Source organism: Thermobia domestica, unplaced genomic scaffold (assembly GCF_964235325.1).
Source record: "Thermobia domestica unplaced genomic scaffold, izTheDome1.hap1.1 HAP1_SCAFFOLD_156, whole genome shotgun sequence".
In the NCBI taxonomy this organism is placed as follows: domain Eukaryota; kingdom Metazoa; phylum Arthropoda; class Insecta; order Zygentoma; family Lepismatidae; genus Thermobia; species Thermobia domestica.
In genome coordinates this window covers 360,402-380,376 of record NW_027655900.1, presented here as the reverse complement: position 1 = coordinate 380,376, position 19,975 = coordinate 360,402, and the positions used below count along the sequence as shown (strand labels likewise).

The 19,975-nt window shown below is 36.1% G+C and overlaps 1 protein-coding gene across 1 annotated transcript in view; it reads left to right on the top strand.

Annotated features, from left to right (window-relative positions):
* LOC145676472 (putative cytochrome P450 49a1) overlaps positions 1–14,682 on the top strand; it is a 79,388-nt gene extending 64,706 nt beyond the window's left edge. The window contains exons 4-6 of the mRNA XM_081747276.1: positions 2,477–2,555; positions 8,951–9,184; positions 14,368–14,682. Coding sequence (XP_081603402.1) covers positions 2,477–2,555; positions 8,951–9,184; positions 14,368–14,478 — 424 coding nt within the window. The 3' untranslated portion in view covers positions 14,479–14,682. The remainder of the gene's footprint in view (positions 1–2,476; positions 2,556–8,950; positions 9,185–14,367) is intronic.
* The last annotated feature ends 5,293 nt before the right edge of the window (positions 14,683–19,975 follow it).

Below are 19,975 nucleotides of genomic sequence, written 5' to 3'. Positions count from 1 at the left end.
CAAATGATCAAGAAAGAATGTGGGATTTATGGGACTATGCTTACTGATTTAAATTCGTCCGGGGTAATATCTACCACGCCTCACGTAAATCAGCAAATATTCACCAGTGTATCTTATAATTGGGATAAGGTTTTGGATTTATCAAGCAATTTTGCAGAATGCAGATTAAGTGTTAGTGGTAACACCCATAAATTACATGTTGAATAACTATAGCCGGTTTCTTACAACAAACGACAAAGAGATTTCTTGGGCGACCTAACGAGTCGATAACTGACATTTTCTAGAGTCCGATGCTTCCTTGTCTCACTCAGAAGTGATCTTATTTTTTCGAATTTATTCACCAGCAACCACATTATGTTCCTGTATGGGCAGAATGTGAGGCAGATTTGTTTCTAAATCCCTTTGCGAAGGAACAACACATTCCGTTCTGCAAAAACTTTTAACGATAAACTCATGTTACTCCAAAGAGTATAATATTCTCACTGTGTCCTGATCATACGGACACAGAAGCACAGAACTGTACAGGACAATTCCAAATAGAACGACCCAATTTCCTGTTTCTTATTGACCGCGGCGAGGTTGGCATCTAACGAAGAAAAATATCCACACACTAGTGCACCCTATTCCAATTGTAAGGTACACTGGCGAATATTCGCTATTTTTCTTGAGGCATGGCCAATATTACCCTTGATGAATTTAAACCAGATAACATAGATTGTATAATTCTCACATCCTTCCTTGATAATTTGTGATAAACTGCATGCAAATCGGACTTCAGCTAGAAATTCTAGGCCCAAATGAAATTCGTGAGTTTTAAAAATATCACCATGTATACTACTACTCACATCAACCCACAGTTTCCGGACAAGACTTAAGAAAATAATCCTTGAATCTCCTGGAGGCCAGCATACTGTATGTTGTGAGGTTGAAGATGAAGTTGAACGATGAGATTAGCTAATCAGTCATCGAGTTTGAGAGGTGTCTACAATTGTTTGATGATTTCTCGGATTTGGGCGCACTGATTGTGCATGTTTTTGCTTTCTTTTGCTTCTACTGAGACGCAGAGGTCCAAAAGAGTGGAGGAGGATGTACCACGGTAAAGCCTGGTATGTTGTTGGCTGTCGCATTGGCAGTGCAACACAATACAGAAAAGCTTTATATATTCCATCAAAAACTGTTTACCAACGGCTATAAGTTGTTGGAGAAAAGGATAAGAGATGAGAAGGTGATGAATTTCAGTAGTATTCGTCTTAGCAATGGTATGATCATATTTGTGAGAATGCATCATCGAAATGAATTGAGGCCCTTGTTGAATTGGTAGAATCATATTGTAAAATCTGCTTTTTTCACGCAGTTATACCGTAACAGCTTCCAAAGCTTTAACCAATGCAGCGTTTGCATCAGGTATGGAAGAAGGAGAAGTGTAGTAATCGTTCATAGTTTACTGTTTAAGAAAATGATATAATGAATGGTAACAAGGTTTACGTGTTGTAACTGTAGATTTTAGCACTTACATTGACTTCCACGTCGAAGAGACACTAACATATTTTAGCTGCACTGACACTAGTTTAAGTGAGTGTCTAATAACTGCTCGGGCGAAGTACTGGAGAAGGCACAACGCGAACATTACGCAAGGTTCCAAATTGTGAGGCTGCGATATCAGGAAGTTCATGTAAAACTCTTGTGAGAATTGTGTTTCATCAGACACACTAGACAGCGGCGGCATTCGAAACGCATCGTAGGACGTTGTGAAATGGAGAGGACACAACAGACTGACGTTAGGGCCACGAGAATTGCCAGGTCTAATAGTTCCGAGTTTCGGAAGACTGGCCAGAAATAGAATACAGAGTCAACGGAAGAAACCTTCAGGATTCAATGTTCTATTATGAGAAGATAAAAGGAAGAATACAACCGGCCAATGGGGCTCAAATCAAGAACTTACTCCATTTAAAAGTCTCACAGGCGTCTTCTAGTACCTAGAACCGAAAAGTACTACAAAAGTGAGTGTTAATCAAATCATATTCAGAGCTTCTTCGTGACTAAGCGGTTAGTGTACGCACCTGCTGTGTGGGAGACCGGATTCAACACTCGGCGGGAGCTTTGAATTCCATGTTAATCTGTAGGTCCACGTCTCATATAACCTCGCTGCTGAACGGGACATTGCATTCAAAATCAAATCATCTCAACTCAAAACACCCAAAATGTAGATACAATTAATACGAGTTAATTAAAGAAAGAGCATAAAATTACACTTAAGAAAAATAATATGACATTCAGAGTACGTTGTGTGCATCGTGGTCACCCGTTCAGCTCTTTAGAATTAATTTTCTAAACTCCAGATTGAAAGAATCTAAACTAATTATGAAATCTCAGATTCAGAAAACAAAGTATGATTTAACATAATTGTATTTAAATAGTGAAACTATGTATGTTGCCAGAAATAAAACAAATCATTTCTTTTTATTTTTCTTTATAGAATGTACCCTGTTGTCATTGGAAATGGAAGATGTATGACACGAGATACAGTAATAGCAGGATACCATATTCCAAAAGGAGTAAGTATTGGTTTGACGTTAATACAAGGCCTGACTTTTTATATCTATTGTGTTAAAAGTATAAGGCACAGAGTATTGAATCGTATATCATGAAATACATTTATTTTTCTCATTTCCGTTGACAACGCCCATGCGTTCCCCCTGCTACCTCGTGGTTGCTAAACCTTGGATTGTAGCATAACATCTATTTCAGCAACAATGATATATGAACGACAGCCTAAGTGGGACCTGAGCAACATGAGGTCCTGCTGGGATTCGAACCAGCATATCGTGTATTGGAGACGCGTATGCAAACTATATAGCCTCGATGGAGCCGCCAAAAATTTGCTGTAGAGCCTCTCACAGTAACATGAAAAGATGAATATATGGTAAAATAAATACGGCACCCATTACTGAATATGGGAATTTATTTCTTGATTATGAGTGGCAAATAATAATTTTCTTAAAATAATTTTACAGTTTAATAATGATACTCAGAGCGGTACCTTCAATAAAGAAACCATATTCTAGATCAAATAATAGAGAAATTATATATATATATATATATATATATATATATATATATATATATATATATATATATATATATATATATATATATATATATATAATCTGACATAAAATTCTTGTTTTAAAATGTTACAATAAAGCCCGTTTTAATAATGGTAGCTTAGAGTCAGCATAGTGATGTGCTAATATGAGTTCTACCTTCACAGCATGGCGCGTTTACAGGTTGCGGATCGAAGAGAGAACCTCTACATATAGAGGTTAGTTGCGAATATATTGAATAATTAGACAGAGACGAACGACAAGGGTGATCATCTTGGTTGGGAGTTTGGCGTGAGAACAGCTTTGCCACAGTCCCAGCTGTGGAGTGGGCTGAAAAATAGTACCTAATTGAAACAAAAAGGGTTGAATTCATTTTATGTCAAAAAGTAAAATATTTTTGTCCACGTATGATCATCCCTGATCTAGCTTTAGGCCTATACATAAAGTTTAAAGTCTGTTACAACGCATCGATATAGGTCTCTAAAACGCAGAAATGTTCGTTTTTTTTTTATATTCGTCAATATGGCGTCGCTAGTAAACAACTTAGCCCGGTAAGCCGGGAACTACGTCAATGTATTTTTTCGTGCTATATTGTGCTGTTCGGAGGGGGGGGGGTTGAGACGGCCCCAGGCGCCGAAGTATTGGGGCACAAACTTCGCAAGGAAAAAGAATATATATAAAGTGATAAGAATATATATATATAAAGTGAATAAAAAGTAAGAAAAAGTGGTCAACATCAAGGAAAACAATAGTTTATTTTTAAAAATTGTATTACGCTTCGCGCCAACCATAGTGACGTTTAGCGGCTGGTCTATCGACCTCAGTCATATGTAAGGGGGCGCCGTTGTATATTCTCGCCCAGCGCTGATTTTCCAAGGTACGGCACTGGTGCCATTATTGTTTTGATAGCACACGCTGGTCTTCTTCAGAATATGCAACACTTGATTCAACATGTGTGTACTTAAAAAAAAAAAAAGAAAGAAACTAAAATTTCCACCACACTGCTTCTTTCTCGTCTCCTTCCTGCGTGGCGCGGATGCGCCCATCTAGCGTCATTTGTTTCCAGGTATAGGTCGAATTACGAATTTTACACACAAAAGTTTGTAGCGTTATGCAGTGCAACGTCACAAAATGAATGTTCACCAGCATTTCTTAAGAGTCCAACACAGTATGAGTAACGTGAACTTTTGAAAATGTGACAATATTTGTTAAATGGTGCTGAATTGGGAAGAATTGTACCAACTTTTAAACAAAAGGTGCTGAAAATGTTAGCGTGGTACCAACGGGCCGATGAATGACAAAAAGGACTGAATCTGGTACAATTGTACCAAGTGTGGCAACACTGCGTGAGAATAACAACCTCGTCCTGTAAAAAGAGGCACGTGATCACAAACATTCACAGAAACCTCGTAACCCCACAAGATGGAAAATATATAATGAAATTGATCACGTTTTAGCAGATAGAAGAAAACAGGCTATAGCACAATTGAAGTTCGATCGCTGAGAGAAGCTTATTGTGATAGTGAGCACTACCCAAGGGCGACGATTTCTCTATAAATTTGGGGGGCCCGTCCCCCCCAGGATAGGCGCCCTTGGCACTTTCTGGTAGCAGGGAGTATGAGAGAGAAATTATCGTTGTGAAAAGGAAAACTTCAGAACTTGAAAGCTAAGAGGTTTAATTTAAGGAAATTAAAGGAGGTACAAGGGAGAGGAGAAAGGCAGAATGAATTGGAAATGTCGAATAGATTTTAAGATTTACAAAGTTATGAATGCACTAGTGTTGAATATACATAGTTAAAATTAGGAACAGCTAAAGAAAAGTGGGTAATAGCGTGCTGAAATACGTAGGATCGATTAAGAATGTACTGAAACCTAGCAGAGAAGATCAAACAGGCAAACCTGAACTAGAAATACAAATTTCTGAACAAAACAATGTTTATTTAAAAATAATAAACGTGTAACAATTTCGCCAACTGCCGGTAACTGAACATGTTAGCTTCATCAGACACTTTCTAATTTCTTAGGAAAGTGTCTGATGAATCTAATCTAATGTTACTTTTAAATAAACGTTGCATTGCTCAGAAATTTGTATTTCTTATTTTAGTTATTTAATATAGCAAAGCTAGTATGAACCAGTTAGGCAAACCTGCGTTGGTTCCAAGATGCGATCAATCAAAATCTTGTTGACATCAGGGGTAACTTTAGAACCTTATAGAAAAAGCCAATATGTGATATTTCGAAAGCTAACATTATTTAAGTTAATAGTAAAAATAAAAATATTCGGGACACATAAAAGGCATCAACAAATTTAAGAAAAATTATTTATCTTGTGGAGATACGGAAAGTATTTTGAACAGAGTATTTCTTTGGGAGGAATTCTTTGACAATTTACTCATCACGCAGCCAAACAATAATGAATGTGAAGGAGAAATGTGTATAGCAGAGCCGTATATCCCAGAGCCAAGCCAAACAGAAATAGAAATTGTTTTAGCAGTGGTGCCCACCCCCCCCTTATGTCCATGACGCACCCCCCCCAACTATCTATCCGTAGGTGTTCTTCCATGAAAAAATCTTCTTTTCGATTAATTTTACCCCCCATCAAACATATTTATATAGATTTTTAACCCCCCCAAATATTTCAATGACGCAGTTTGCGTCATAGTCCCCCCTTGTGGGCACCCCTGGTTTTAGTTCCTAAAGAAAGTCAAGACGCACTAAATATACAGATGTAGACGAAAATTCCTGTTAAGTTTAGCTGCAGGGGAAAATTTGTGGATAGAGATAAATAAATTCTGGAACTAAGAGCCATTACCTCAAGAGTGGAAAGAATCAATCATAGTTCCAATTCACAAGAAAAGCGACAAAACTGATTGAAATAATTATCAAGACAATGTTGTCTACTGTCATTATTGTATAAAATTATCTCAAATATTTTATCAGCTAGATTGACCCTATATGCACAGAAAATTATTGGTGATTATCAGTGCGGATTTAAGCGAAATCGATCAACTATCGTCTAGATGTTAATCATTCGTAAAATACTCGACAAGAAATGGGAATACAAGACACCGGTATATAAATTATTTATTGATTTCAGAAAAAAGAAACTACGATTTGGTTAGGAGAGTAATATTGTTGTACATTGTTAGTGACTCTGGAATTTTATAAAAGAAAATCTAGTTAGATTTATTATAAAATGATAATTATGGCTGTTGCACTGTATTGTTACGAAATATGGTCGCTTACTTTGAGGGAAGAACGCAGACTTAAGTCTTTGAAAATAATAAGAATGTTCGAAAAAAAATGGCATATCAATTATTCATGTTTGTGGATACGAATCGAATGACACTTATTTTGTCCCAGTCGGTCACTGATCCACATTGCCCAAATGGTCCCAGTTTTTATTTTTGACTTCTAATTTGAACTTGAAGCGGTCGGTTCCAAACATCAAAAGTGGTGCCATTGGACACGCATCATACAAATCTACATTTTAAACCTAAAAAGTTGAAAAATACTTGGCCACGGTAACCCCATTTTAACCCATGAATGCGACCCTCCTGGTTCCATACAACCCGAGTTAGTTAGTTCTTGTGATGTTTTAAATTCAAAGATGGCTCTTAAGGCCAAGCACTATTATCGAGGCTGTGGTCACAAACTGTTTTCAATAATAACAATCGAGGACGTGATATTTTCTACTAAATCTTTTCTTACATTTTGAACTAAATACCGTTGGAATTTAATAATAATTTTCTATATACTGAAAAATTTCATTACATTTTAATAAACTAGTAAGGACTATTGTTTAACATATTTATATCTTAACTATATATAACACTACATGAGCTGACACAAATTAAAGGGCACTTTCAGTTGACGTGGAAAATTGACATTTTTCACAATTGTAGCTCTCCGGGACTAGCCGACAGGAAAATTTCCAAAAGTGAACATTTTTAAATTTTAGGGGTTCTAAAGGGGGGATAAAAAATTTCTCCATGTTATTTAAATGGGCCTTTTTTGCACTTATAATATCATGTTTTAGGTACTTGGAATTAGAATGGAAACTTGAAAATCGGTATGGTTGTACGTTTTCGTTAGTATTACCTACGTAAATCACTAAAAATAAAAATTTACAACTTTAGAGTGGCTTTATGGAGAACTAAAAAATCTTTCCCCTGTTATTTATATGGGACATTTTCTACACCCCAATATGTTTAGTCACTTTTAGCAGTATTATGATGAAATTTGGCATTATTGCAGCCTTGCAGGCCAGGAAAATTGCCAAAAGTGAATATTTTCAATTTTTAAGGGGTCTATAGGGGGCTGAAGAAATTCCTATGTTATATAAATGGTTATTTTATTGGGATACAAAATCTTATCTTTCATATAGTTGAAATACGAAAAGAAACTTGAAATTCAGTAGAATTGTGGGTTTAAGAGATGCGAAGTAGTAGACCGAGCAAAGGCGTGGGTGAGCAAATTCACGAAATATGAACAGCAAATGCACGAAATTCACTGTAATGCACAGGTTGGTACACAAGAGATGCGAGGCCAGCATACGCGGGGGTCTGGGGGATGGAACCTCTAGCTAGCCGATGGCTAGTCTAAAATATAGTCTTGTTAAGCATTGGCCGTGTCACTGTAGACTTGGGTAGAAACACATATTTCTTACCTTAACCACAATAGCACCCAAGGGCGCCCATCAGGGGGGAGGGCAAGGTGGGGCGCCCGCCCCTTATGAGGAAATTGTACTTGGGAATAACGAAAACCCAATAGAATTTTTACATTAGTTACAGCAAAATTTGAAACTATATTTGAAACGTTGCTTGTACTTGCACCCCGCTTGGAAACCACAACATGGGTGCCCTTGATAGCACCCCAAGTGCTGTTACAGTCCCGCAATCTACACATCTAAATTATGACTACTTGCGAAACTGTTGCTAGGTCATTCAGTGCGAGATGTGCTACATAGTGTCGCTACTATCTATTTGAGTAGAAACTAAAGATTTTTTAATTCGATTTTGTAAATATTGAAATGCGCAATTTGTTGTTTTGATTTCGTTGACGAATTGAATTCTGTAAAGAATAAGCAGGAATTAAGTTCAGCCGTTATCCGGGAGACGGAGCTCTTGCACTAATTCTACAGTGGAACACACTCTTTAAAAAATTGTTAAGTTAAAACTACACATACCATGAGTCTAGAATATATGTTTCTGATTTCATTTTGAGTTTAGCGTCTCGTTCAGCGTAGGCTGTATGAGATGTGGACCTATTGATTAACGTGGAATCCGAACTACATGAGCTTACACCTGGAATCGACCCGGGTTTCCATACGCTAACCGCTTAACCATGAAAGAGCTCATATTTGCTTTTAAGTATAGCATCTTTTAAAGTATTTTTTAGGTATATACCTTCTTTTTCCATTTCGGTGATAAAAATTTTCTTGCGTACGGTACTTGAGGTTACTGAACAACTCGAGTGGAGACGAGACAAGAAGAGAAATAGCTTCTCTCCGTCTCGTGGATTGTTGTAGAACTTACAATTTTGAGAAAAAAAGAACAATAAAACTGTTTCAAAAGCATAGAATTGTTCATTTTTCTTCAGATCTTTATAGATGGACACTAGTAATTAATGTGAATCTGAGTCAATGTTCCCATTACGTATATTACTGTGCCGCGAGTAGTCAGCAAAAGGGGCTGAGTTGTAACCAAAAAAAAAAAAAAAAAAAAAAAGACGTGAACTGCCCTAAATCTAGTGTTAATTCCACGTCTCTTTCGTTAGCTATTTTATAATAAAACTGTGTTACGAAAATGATTTATCTCTCCCTATTCGCTTCTTTTTCTTTTCAGACACAAGTGGTATTTCCACATTATGTTATTAGTAACTTGTCGAAGTATGTCCCAGAACCAGATAAGTTCATCCCTGAGCGATGGTTAAAGCCTGGACAGTCTGGGAACGACAAATTGTGTCCTCATTTACAGAAGAAAATCCATCCGTTTGTGTCGCTTCCGTTTGGCTACGGACGCCGAATGTGTCTGGGACGTCGCTTTGCCGATCTTGAGATTCAAACCGTCGTCTCGCGGGTAAGTAGAATTATCTATTGTATTTAGACACTCAAGTTGATATCAAATGTTTGGTAGGGGCAATTTCATATATTGCCATTTATACACTGAGTATTTCTGGCTCAGTGGTAGAGGTCTCACTTCTGCTTCTAGGGGTTCCTAGTTCGATTATATGTCATTTGGACTTTATGGTGGCTATGTGCACATTTTTCTTGAGACTCAAGCTATATTTTACACTTTTTAGTAGCATATTTGGGTATGCAACAATAATGACTTTTACTATCGCTTTCACACTCAAGCACACTCGCCTATTTTCTTTGCCGTAACCACACGTGGTATGGGGACTTCCTCACTCTGAAAATAACTGCCCATAGATTTCTATTTGAAACGATTTTATGTAGAAATGTTTACTACAGTATAACTTACTTCTTGAAAACACCAAGAAAGTTTCGTAATTGTTTCAGAGCGAGCGCCAATTTTTTTTTTTTTTTTTTGCGAATACAATAAATTGAAATTGCAAAAAAAAAAAAAAAATAACGACTATCTTGTTTAAGTTAGAAGGTATTATCGTGAGGTGCTAAAATTTTTGTTTCATATTTCTTGTCTTTTACTATGAACGTAAGAGCACTTGAAAGAGTAGTAGAGGCATTTATACCTTTTAAAGTCAGTGAATGATATGGAAGTCTAAATTTCTATCAACGATTAATACGGATTAGTAAGGCACTTAATTGCACCTTGAAATTCCTTTTCCTATCACCCTTTTACTCATTAGGATATATATATATATATATATATATATATATATATATATATATATATATATATATATATAGTTGAGAATGCTCCAAGAACATTGCCAGAACGAACTTAAAAAGAATTATTTTTTCTTGTTGTTATATATATATTATATATATACAGGTTGTTAATGAACTATACAGACAAACTTTGAGAGGCGATTCCTTACATCAAAAGAAGAGAAAAAATCATATTGATCTATGGCGAAAAGTGCATAGTTTCAGAGCTTGAGCTGTCCAAAGTCGCGAAAATGCCAAATTTCAAGAAGTCCTATTTTGAATTCGAGAGACTGTGGATGTTGGTACTTATCATCGTAAAGGAAGTCACCCATACGGAATGCAAAAGTTCATATTTCATTAATGTTCAGTAGGTGTACAGATTATTCCCTGCAGGGTTAAATTCCCAAACATGCCATCAACCGAATTTTGAGATATGCTTTGACTTTATCACTGGTCCGAAGTAGGAAAGCGATAAGCCTTCATAGCAGTGGACACGTAATCCTTTGGCGCGATGTCGGAATTGTTAAGAATCGTCAGCAGCACGGGCTCTCGTGCTCGGGAAAACGCATGTTTTCTTTCAAGCTTATAAGTGAAGAAAACATAAAATGAAACCTATACTGTGACGAAATAAATGTCATCACACGCTATTCCGAACAGAAAGAAACATGGAGCTACCGGTTCCTAACACTTCCGCCTTCTTTCCGAAGCATTGGATTTATATTGTTGTCAAGGTTTACTTCCTCCCTACTTTGGACCCTTCTTGAAATCATATCTAAAAGCTCTATTGAAAACATATCTGAGAATTACACCCTGTAGAGAATTCCCTTTGCATCTATTGACAATTGATGAAATATACACTTTTGCATTGTGTATGTGTGGCTTCCTTTATGCTGATAAGGACCACCATCCCCAGATTCTGGTATTTGAAGTAGGGCCCATTGAAATTTTGCTTTTTCGTGATTTTGGACAGCCCTAGCTCTGAAACTATGCACTTTTCGCCATAGGTTTATATGAACTTTTTCTCTTATCTTGATGTGAGAAATCACCTCTTACAGTTTGTCGGTATAGTTGATTAACATCCTGTATATATATATATATATATATATATATATATATACATATGCCCATATATTTATAATTTTTTTGAGTACTAAATTTTTTCCATATATTTTGTTTTAGAGTTCTGTTCTACGACTTTTTATTTTACGAAGACACGTGCGCAAAATGGAGGGCTCAAAATTGATAAATTGGCAAAATATCATCTTTCTATGACTTATGGTTCCAGAGATATGGCTGCTTAAAACTCCCAAATTTGGAACTTTTTTGGCCAATATTTCGGGAACGGCCAATATTTCGGGAAGAGTGACGTGAAAAATTCCATCACTTTCTCAGATAGTTTTTGATGCTCTATCGAATGGGGGCCTTAAAATTGAAAAGAATCGAAGAATTCAGTAACGAACCTTTCAAGTTCATTAGAAAAAACACTCATCTTTCTGTGTGTGCGTGTCTTTATTAATAAGCATGTGAGTATTTTATGTTTCTGTTCACCCTCTGCAACGAAAACATGATATGTAGACCATTATAGTGGTTGCTAAAAATAAATATAAACCTAAAAGCGGAAACACAAATATCAATTAACTTGTGTGAATCGGAGAATCCAAGAGAAAAATCAATAACATCTCAAATTGTTGAAGAGGAGAAAAAGCACTTTAAAATTAAAAAAAAAAAAAAAAAAAAAAAAAAACTGTCAAAATCCGTCATCAGATAGATTTGTTAAATTGTATTTACTATAGACATTTTACTTGAAAACTTTACACGCTAGCGAGAATGAAACATCAGCTAGGCGCAAAATTCTTTGGATTAAAATTTCTTCCATTTCTGAATGTAACACTAATTTGCGTTTCAGTCGTGTACGTATTGTCTGGAGGGATATGAAATCTTTAAGTTTTATTTCTCACGAGTATGCTGGGTAGGCTAAATGAGACAGTGGTGATTTGAAATGAAGAAAACGATGGTACGAAGAAAGTGGCAGGAAACGGTAAAACCCTTAGAAAACCCACGCGCACGTGTTTGTCCACCACATAGTTCACTTGGAAAGAGGGGATCGAACGAAGGACCCCCTGCACAAGAGGTGAACGCTCTACCACTGAGGCACCGCGGCCCCCTTATGCCATATGTTTTTCATAGAACGTTAAGCTGTTTGCTCACAGTATGAATTGAATTTTTCCCTTTGCAACCATTATGGTTTTGTAGAAATCATTTGGTAACCATTTAAATACTTTCAATAGAATTGTCACTCCATTTTGCTATGTTAAACTTGACTTACCAAAAAATCCTCTGACAAGAAAATCTTATCTTACAATTTTCTGATCGTGTTTGCTGTGTGCTGAAATTCCAAACACTGAACTATATTACATTCTGGGGTGAAAAAGCTATGTGATTTTATCTAATTGTTCACAATATTGTATACAGAAAGTTTAAACTTTATCTGTGCGTCACTATACTGCAAATTAACTTTCAAGTCACGCTACAATTTGAAATATTTTCAACTCATAATATTAGTCCAACGTCCCTATAAACGGGTCCAACGCGCCGTCTCCTGGTCACACGCCTCATGGGAGGCAGCATAGATTGATTGACTAGACACTAACGCTATTTTACTGATCATTTATCAGAGCTTCTTAATAGTAGCAGGTGACGAAATTGTAAACATGGTGAAATTGCACACACTTACCTTATTTTAATATGGTATTGTATTTTATGTTGCTAGAAGAAAATATTAAGTTTATAAGATTGATCGAAAGCTTAATGATTTCCAAAAGAAGAAAGAGAAAGAAGGAGAGAAAATACTTTGCAATCTCTGGGGAATATACAATAAGGTAAAACACTGTTCAGTAGTATTATAATTCAATGATAAAATTGAAAAAGTACACTTACAGTTTATTAACAACTTGAAGCATTCGTTTATTATTTCTATATTCTTCACCAATAAATTAAGAAATATCACATAGTCATATATCTTCTTAAAAGTGCCAAAGAAAGTAAACCGATATTTTGTTTTGAAGATCTCTAAGCTGTCAACATTATAGATCCTACATGAATCCGGAACCATAGAGAAGCCATATTTTTTTTGCGTAATTTAGACGTAGAATTTCGATTGTTCGTATCGATAGCGACAAACCTATCAATTGTTAGCTAAGAGTAAGGAATTTAAAGAAATAAAATATCGATTTTTTCTATTAAGAAGAAAATTTTCATGATATTTGATTTTGTTGAAACTTTATGGAGTAGAATATGTGAATTCTTGAAAAATTTTATTTAATATTGAAAGCAAATCAGAGATAAAAACGTTGTATGTATTCTGGATAGATATGGTTAATTTATTGGAATTATAAAGAACAGCGCTTTAATATTATATAAAGACACCATTAGATATTAATATTCCTCATAGCTACTATCAGTGAAGTGACAAGTGGGACCAGTCTACCCCTAGAACAATATTGCATCGTAGAATTCCATTGGATCATATAGGCTTTATCCTTTCTACTGTCAGAAGAGGTCCTTGCCCCCAGCAGCAAGATATTCTGGTTACACCAATCATTTTACCTACCTCTACCTTTGCATTTAATTAATTACACAGTCACACCCCCTCTCCCCATACACAAATAAAAATTTTTGTGTCCTGGACCCATTGGTGTGGGTTCAATGCATTTTGTTACACAGAATCCAAATTTCGAAACCTAGGAAAATCGATCTTGTCAAGTGTTTTGTTGTGGGCGAAAAACGAGCAATTTTGGATAGGAGAATAAACGTAACAGAGCCATACAGAAAATTCTGTGCAGTTGAGCCCAGGGTATGGATGTCATGTATTTTGTTACCCAGAATCCAACCTTCTAAATCCCAGGACGACTGACGGTCTCAACTCTTTTTATGGGTGAAAAATGTGAGCGATTTTGGATAAGGAGGACACACGTTTCTCGTCCATGAAACACGATTGACATATCAATAATCCTGGAATTTCGAAATCTGGATTCAGTGTAACGAAATGCATCAAATCCACACTCTGAGGACTGGTGGATAGAACTTTTGTTTTCGTATAGCTCTGTTACGTGTATTCTCTCTATCGAAAATCGTTCAACTTTTTCGTCCATAACAAAAAATTGTCACGATCGATTTTCCTCGCGTTTCGAATTTTGGATTTTGTCTAACAAAATACATTGAATCCACACCCTGAGGTCCGATGCACAACACTTTTATTATCTTTCTTTGTAGCTGTGTTACTAATTAGTATTGTAACTCACATTACATGGTTTGAACAATTTAGTTTGTACACAATGAATAAGTTATAAGATTTATAACATAACAAATATTCATTCCATTAATATGCAATCTCTCTGTTTTTTTTTCCAGGTAATTCAAGCCTTTAAACTGGAGTATCCGTACAGGAAATTAGAATATAAAATACATCCAATGTACACACCTGACGGACCACTAAGATTTAGAGTTACACATAGACAATGATTATACGAAAGCTAGCAATGTATATGTGTTGTACACAGTTTGTGCTTTCGATCTCAGCTTTACTTTCGCTTCTGTGATATAAATAGTTATTTCTTTAATTTACATTTATTTTTTGAATTTATGAAGTGATTGTAAACAAATGTATTATAACTTGTATAAAAATGCTTCTATTTTATATTTTATTTTTCCACCTACATTCTTGAAATAAATTGACAGCGAAGTTTGTAATTGTGGTGTATCCTGAAATGTTTAGTGTAGCTTTTATAGAGTAAATGCTAATACAATAGGATTGGCGACAAAAAATAAACCAATCCATTCTACTGTTACCATCATAACTATACACTCAATGCGAGGCAAAGGGCCTGTTTCGTAATGTTAAGAGATATGATTAATATGGACACGCTGAAATTTATTTGGGGGTCTTGCTTTTCCTTTGAACGAAGTGTGTTTGATCCATTTTTAACTATTTCGCTTTACATTGCCTATATTATAGCTTAAATACCGAAAGTTGCAGATTCTTGAAAGCAACGTTTATTTTAAAACATAATCTGTGTAACAATTTTGCCAAGTAACTGAATATATTGGCTATATCAGATATTAAGTTGATCTGACACTGTCTGATGAAGCCAATATGTTCAGTTAGTTGGCGATTTCTGAGACAGTGTCTGATGAAGCCAATATGTTCAGTTAGTTGGCGATTTCTGAGACAGTGTCTGATGAAACCAATACGTTCAGTTAGTTGGCGATTTCTAAGACAGCGTCTGATGAAGCCAATTTGTTCAGTTAGTTGGCGATTTCTGAGACAGTGTCTGATGAAGTCAATTTGTTCAGTTAGTTGGCGATTTCTGAGACAATGTCTGATAAAGCCAATATGTTCAGTTGGTTGGCGATTTCTGAGACTGTCTGATGAAGTCAATTTGTTCAGTTAGTTGGCAAAACTGTTACACAGTTATTATTTTAAGCAAACGATGCTTTGTTCAGTGATTTGTATTTCTAGTTCAAGCTATTTAAGATAGCGAAGCTAATATGAACCAATTATTCCATTCTTCAAATTTTCTTCAATCTTTATTGGATAAGAATATAAAAATGATTATCAAAAATTACTAACAGCTGGAGTGCAAAACACTATATCTGGGTTGGCAATGGCCAATAGACGCCCACAGCGCAGAGTTGTTTGAAGTTTTGTGCTATAGTAAACTCCGCACTACGCCGGAAACACTAGAAGAGCAGTGTGAAGTGAATTTAGGACATAGTGATAATGTAAAATAGGTGATGTCTATCATTTCCAAAGAAGGTAAATTGTTGGCGCTTGGTTACGTAGTGCAAGCGTGACGAAAGAAGCAAGTGTATTGATTGTATCTCGAAGGACAGTGTCCAAAGCTGGTGACAAGTTACAAAACTCACGGCAAAACTACATTGATGAAGAGAAACAGTGGGCGAAAGAGGATAGATTGTTAGTGACAAGTTCCGCCGAGCGTTAAAGTAAAATACACTTATCTCTCAGAGCGTGCAACAGGGAGTGCATATCATGGATGAACGTAAGGAGCATTTCCCACAGCCACAAGCACAGTTCTTCGCGAGTTAGATGACATGGACATGCGGGTTAAACGGACGAAATCACTGATGAAGGAGCACAACGTTTTAACCAATGGTGTCACGAATATGTAACATGAACCACTTTATGCATGGAAATGCGTGGTATGGTCGAATGAGTCACTTTCATCTTATTTCAAATTGTGGAGCATGTTTATGTGTGGCGAACGCCCAAAGAAGTATGGTCCGCCGTGTCCTTGCCAAATCGTAACAGATGTCGGCGTCTATGTGGTACTTTGGGCCACAATATGCTGTTTTCAGTGAGTCGTGTTCTGACGCTTACCGGCTAAGTCGCTGCCGCTGATCATATCGTAATTTTATGGGGTTATGTGCATTTTCTGGTTCAGATGTCATTTATAACCAGTAAGATTATACTCAAGAACGATATAAACCACCCATTCAGACTGATGAAGCTCTTGCGGCATGGTTTGAGAGATTAGAGTAAAATTGAATCCACTCAATCCCTGGGCGTGGAGGTAATTAAATGGATCCTGCTGAGATTTCGTTTCCATTTTCGCCTATAGAACTGAATGATACAACACATGTGGAATAGTGTAATATTGCATTTAATACTATTCAAGACTTTAATGACTGCCTTATGGAATGATTGCCTGCTTTACCTGCTTATGGAATGTTTGCGAAAAAAAAAAACAACCTTAAAGACAGCAAAATAACATCCAGACACCCGATTAGGTAGTAAAAATAATAGTAGTCATCTCTGAGAGCTAGGGCGATATAAGTGATTTGATTCCTTTTTCGCACGTGCTCAAATCTATATAGTAAGATATACGCTTCAATTCAAAGCAGACCAACGTTGGATATCGGAGCAAATTGGTTGGTGTTTCAAATACCAATTAAGGACCGTTTTAACAAAATTCAGCAAACGCCATTTTGTCAAGACGTGTTTTTCTAACGGAATCTGGTACTTTAGTTTGAGCCTCACACAATGGTTAACAGAAAATACGACGAAACTGAATATTTGACGTTGTAAAGGACGCCTGGATATAGCAAATGTTCAAGAAACTCAACATCTCCATGTTTCAAGATTATTTCTCAATACATGGGCTTAGAGTTTTGACTCGTGACAGGATGTTTGGCTTAACTGAAAAGGAAATAAAATAACACGAAACAATCATTTGTCCTCAAGAATTGATATTTTGTCGATATTTGGGGTAACGACTGGTGTAGCTACGATATGAAATCAATCTCCAAACGTTTAATGAAAACCAAATTGCCTTTTAACATATCTGAAGTAAGAGTACTGCATTATGTAAGAACACTTGAGGCTAGGTCACAACGCCTTTTCTAAACTACTTACTTGGCTTCATTTATAGTTATTGGACATATAAATGCCCGTAGCTCTTAAGTAAGCAACCAGTATAGCATTTTAATTAAACACATTACTTCTTTTCCGTCTTTTACCTCACGCAACACATTATTAATAATGTTTCTCGCTGATCTAGCTGCTAGTGCGTGCTCGATTTGTAGACGTTTTCCAGAGCACAATTCATATTGAGAGGTTATAAATATTCGAATGGATTTTGGTTGCTCAGATACCACTTTAATATGTATATATTCTCTTCTTATATAATTTAAGTGTTAAAAATCTACGCTAATGTAAAAAGAAAAAAGCGTCTGAACTCTTCAACTATTTAGTGGGTTTGTAGAATCCGGGCTGCACTCTAAATGTATAGTGTGAATTAATTTTAAAAGAAGGTCCTAGTTTTAGCGCCAATAGGCGATATGTGTATTATACATGATGTATACACTGAGAACACAAGTGTGAACTTAGCAGGACCACTTTTGAAAATTATAAATATTTGCACACCGTACGTTTGTACCGCATTTGTACCAGTTTGTACCGTAAAAATTTTCGTTTGTACCGGTCTCAAATTCGAAAAAATCGAAAAACAAGCGATTTGATATCACGTGAACTTAGCAGGACCACTGATAAATTTCTACAAATTTGATGATTTTTTCTGTACGATTCGTTTGTACTGCGTTTGTACCGGATTGTACTGTAAAAATTTTCGTTTGTACCGGTCCCAATTTCGAAAAAATCGAAAAATAAAGTGGTCCTGCTAAGTTCACATGAACATAGCAAGACCAGAATACAAATTTCTGCAAATCTTAAGATTTCTCTGTTTGAATCGTTTGTTCTACGTTTGTACTGGATTGTACCGTAAAAAGTTTCGTTTGTACCGGTCCCAATTTCGAAACAATCGAAAAATAAAGTGGTCCTGCTAAGTTCACGTGATAAATACCACTGACAAATTTCTTCAAATTTGATGATTTTTCTGTACGATTCGTTTGTACTGCGTTTGTACCGGATTGTACCGTAAAAAGTTTCGTTTGTACCGGTCTCAAATTCGAAAAAAATTGAAAAATAAAGTGGTCCTGCTAAGTTCACATGAACATAGCAGGACCATAATACAAATTCCTGGAAACCTTAAGATTTCTCTGTTTGAATCGTTTGTTCTACGTTTGTACTGGATTGTACCGTAAAAATTTTCGTTTGTACCGGTCCCAATTTCGAAAAAATTGAAAAATAAAGTGGCCCTGCTAAAATCACGTGAACATAGCAGGACCAGAATACAAATTTCTTCAAATCGTAAGATTTCTCTGTTTGAATCGTTTGTTCTACGTTTGTACCGGATTGTACCGTAAAAATTTTCATTTGTACCGGTCCCAATTTTGAGAAAATCGAAAAATAAAGTGTTCCTGTTATGTTCACGTGAGGTTGGGGATTAGGTTGAGCAGTAACTGAGACAGAAACACGGTCAGTGATACTACTACAGCACAAAGTCAACAAAAGACTGGTCTTGTAAGATCTTGAGGTTAAAATCTACTAAAACAAGAATTGAGCTAGTATCAAACGTTTTAGTTTCAGCAAAACTATTGTTCATTGTGAATAGGATACTAAACAAACAAAATTTTTATTATATAATATAAATTTGTGATTCCAAATATAAAAATAAGAAAGTCGAGTATTTTTTTTGAGTTAAACTGGCAGATAATTGCAAGTAGCCGAGAACGTAATGGGTCGCCCAATTTGAAATTTTGGTAGGAACTTTTGGATCAAAAAATGCCCAATCCGCTTCTTGTAGCCCAATCTGCCTACACTGTTGAGAAGGCGCACGAATCATTGAAACTACCTTCCCAAAAAAAGCAACTGATTGGACCACGAAGATCGAGAAGCAAGAGGCGATTCCCGAATTAGCAACATACAGCCAGAAAAATTTAAGGTGTAGGTTGGAGGTACCAGTATAAAGAATAAAAGCTCCAATCTATACTTAATATTGTTACTGACTGTACAAGATTCATATGCTACAAATATTGTCAATCCCAAACTACCGTGTCTCCCTCAAAAACCGTACTCCTAAAGAAACCTGGCTGCCAAAGACCATGACCCTAGAAAAACCACGTCTCCTTAGAAACTACGACTCCTGAAAATACACGAATCACGAAGAAACACGACTCATAAAGAACAGTCGATCATTCCTAGTCAGAGACGACAAACTCACTCATCCAAAAAAGTAGTCAAAAGATTCGGCTCAATCGCGAGCGACACATTATTAATTAATCTTTAAATTTGTACCATAGTTTGACACCTAGCGTTTTAGCAACAGATAATGCAATAGAATATAATGAAAATTGTTTCAAAAACTATTATCTCATTTTGTCTTAGCAGAACACTTTCCTTTCCGAGTGTTTGAATTTCACGCCGATACAAACGAAACTTTTTATGGTACAATCCGGTACAAACGCACTACAAACGATTTGTTAAGAAAAAATCTTCAGATTTCTAGAAATTTGTATTATTGTCCTGATACGTTCACGTGAAATTAGCAGGACCACATTGTTTTTCGATTTTTTCGAATTTCAGACCGGTACAAACGAAAAA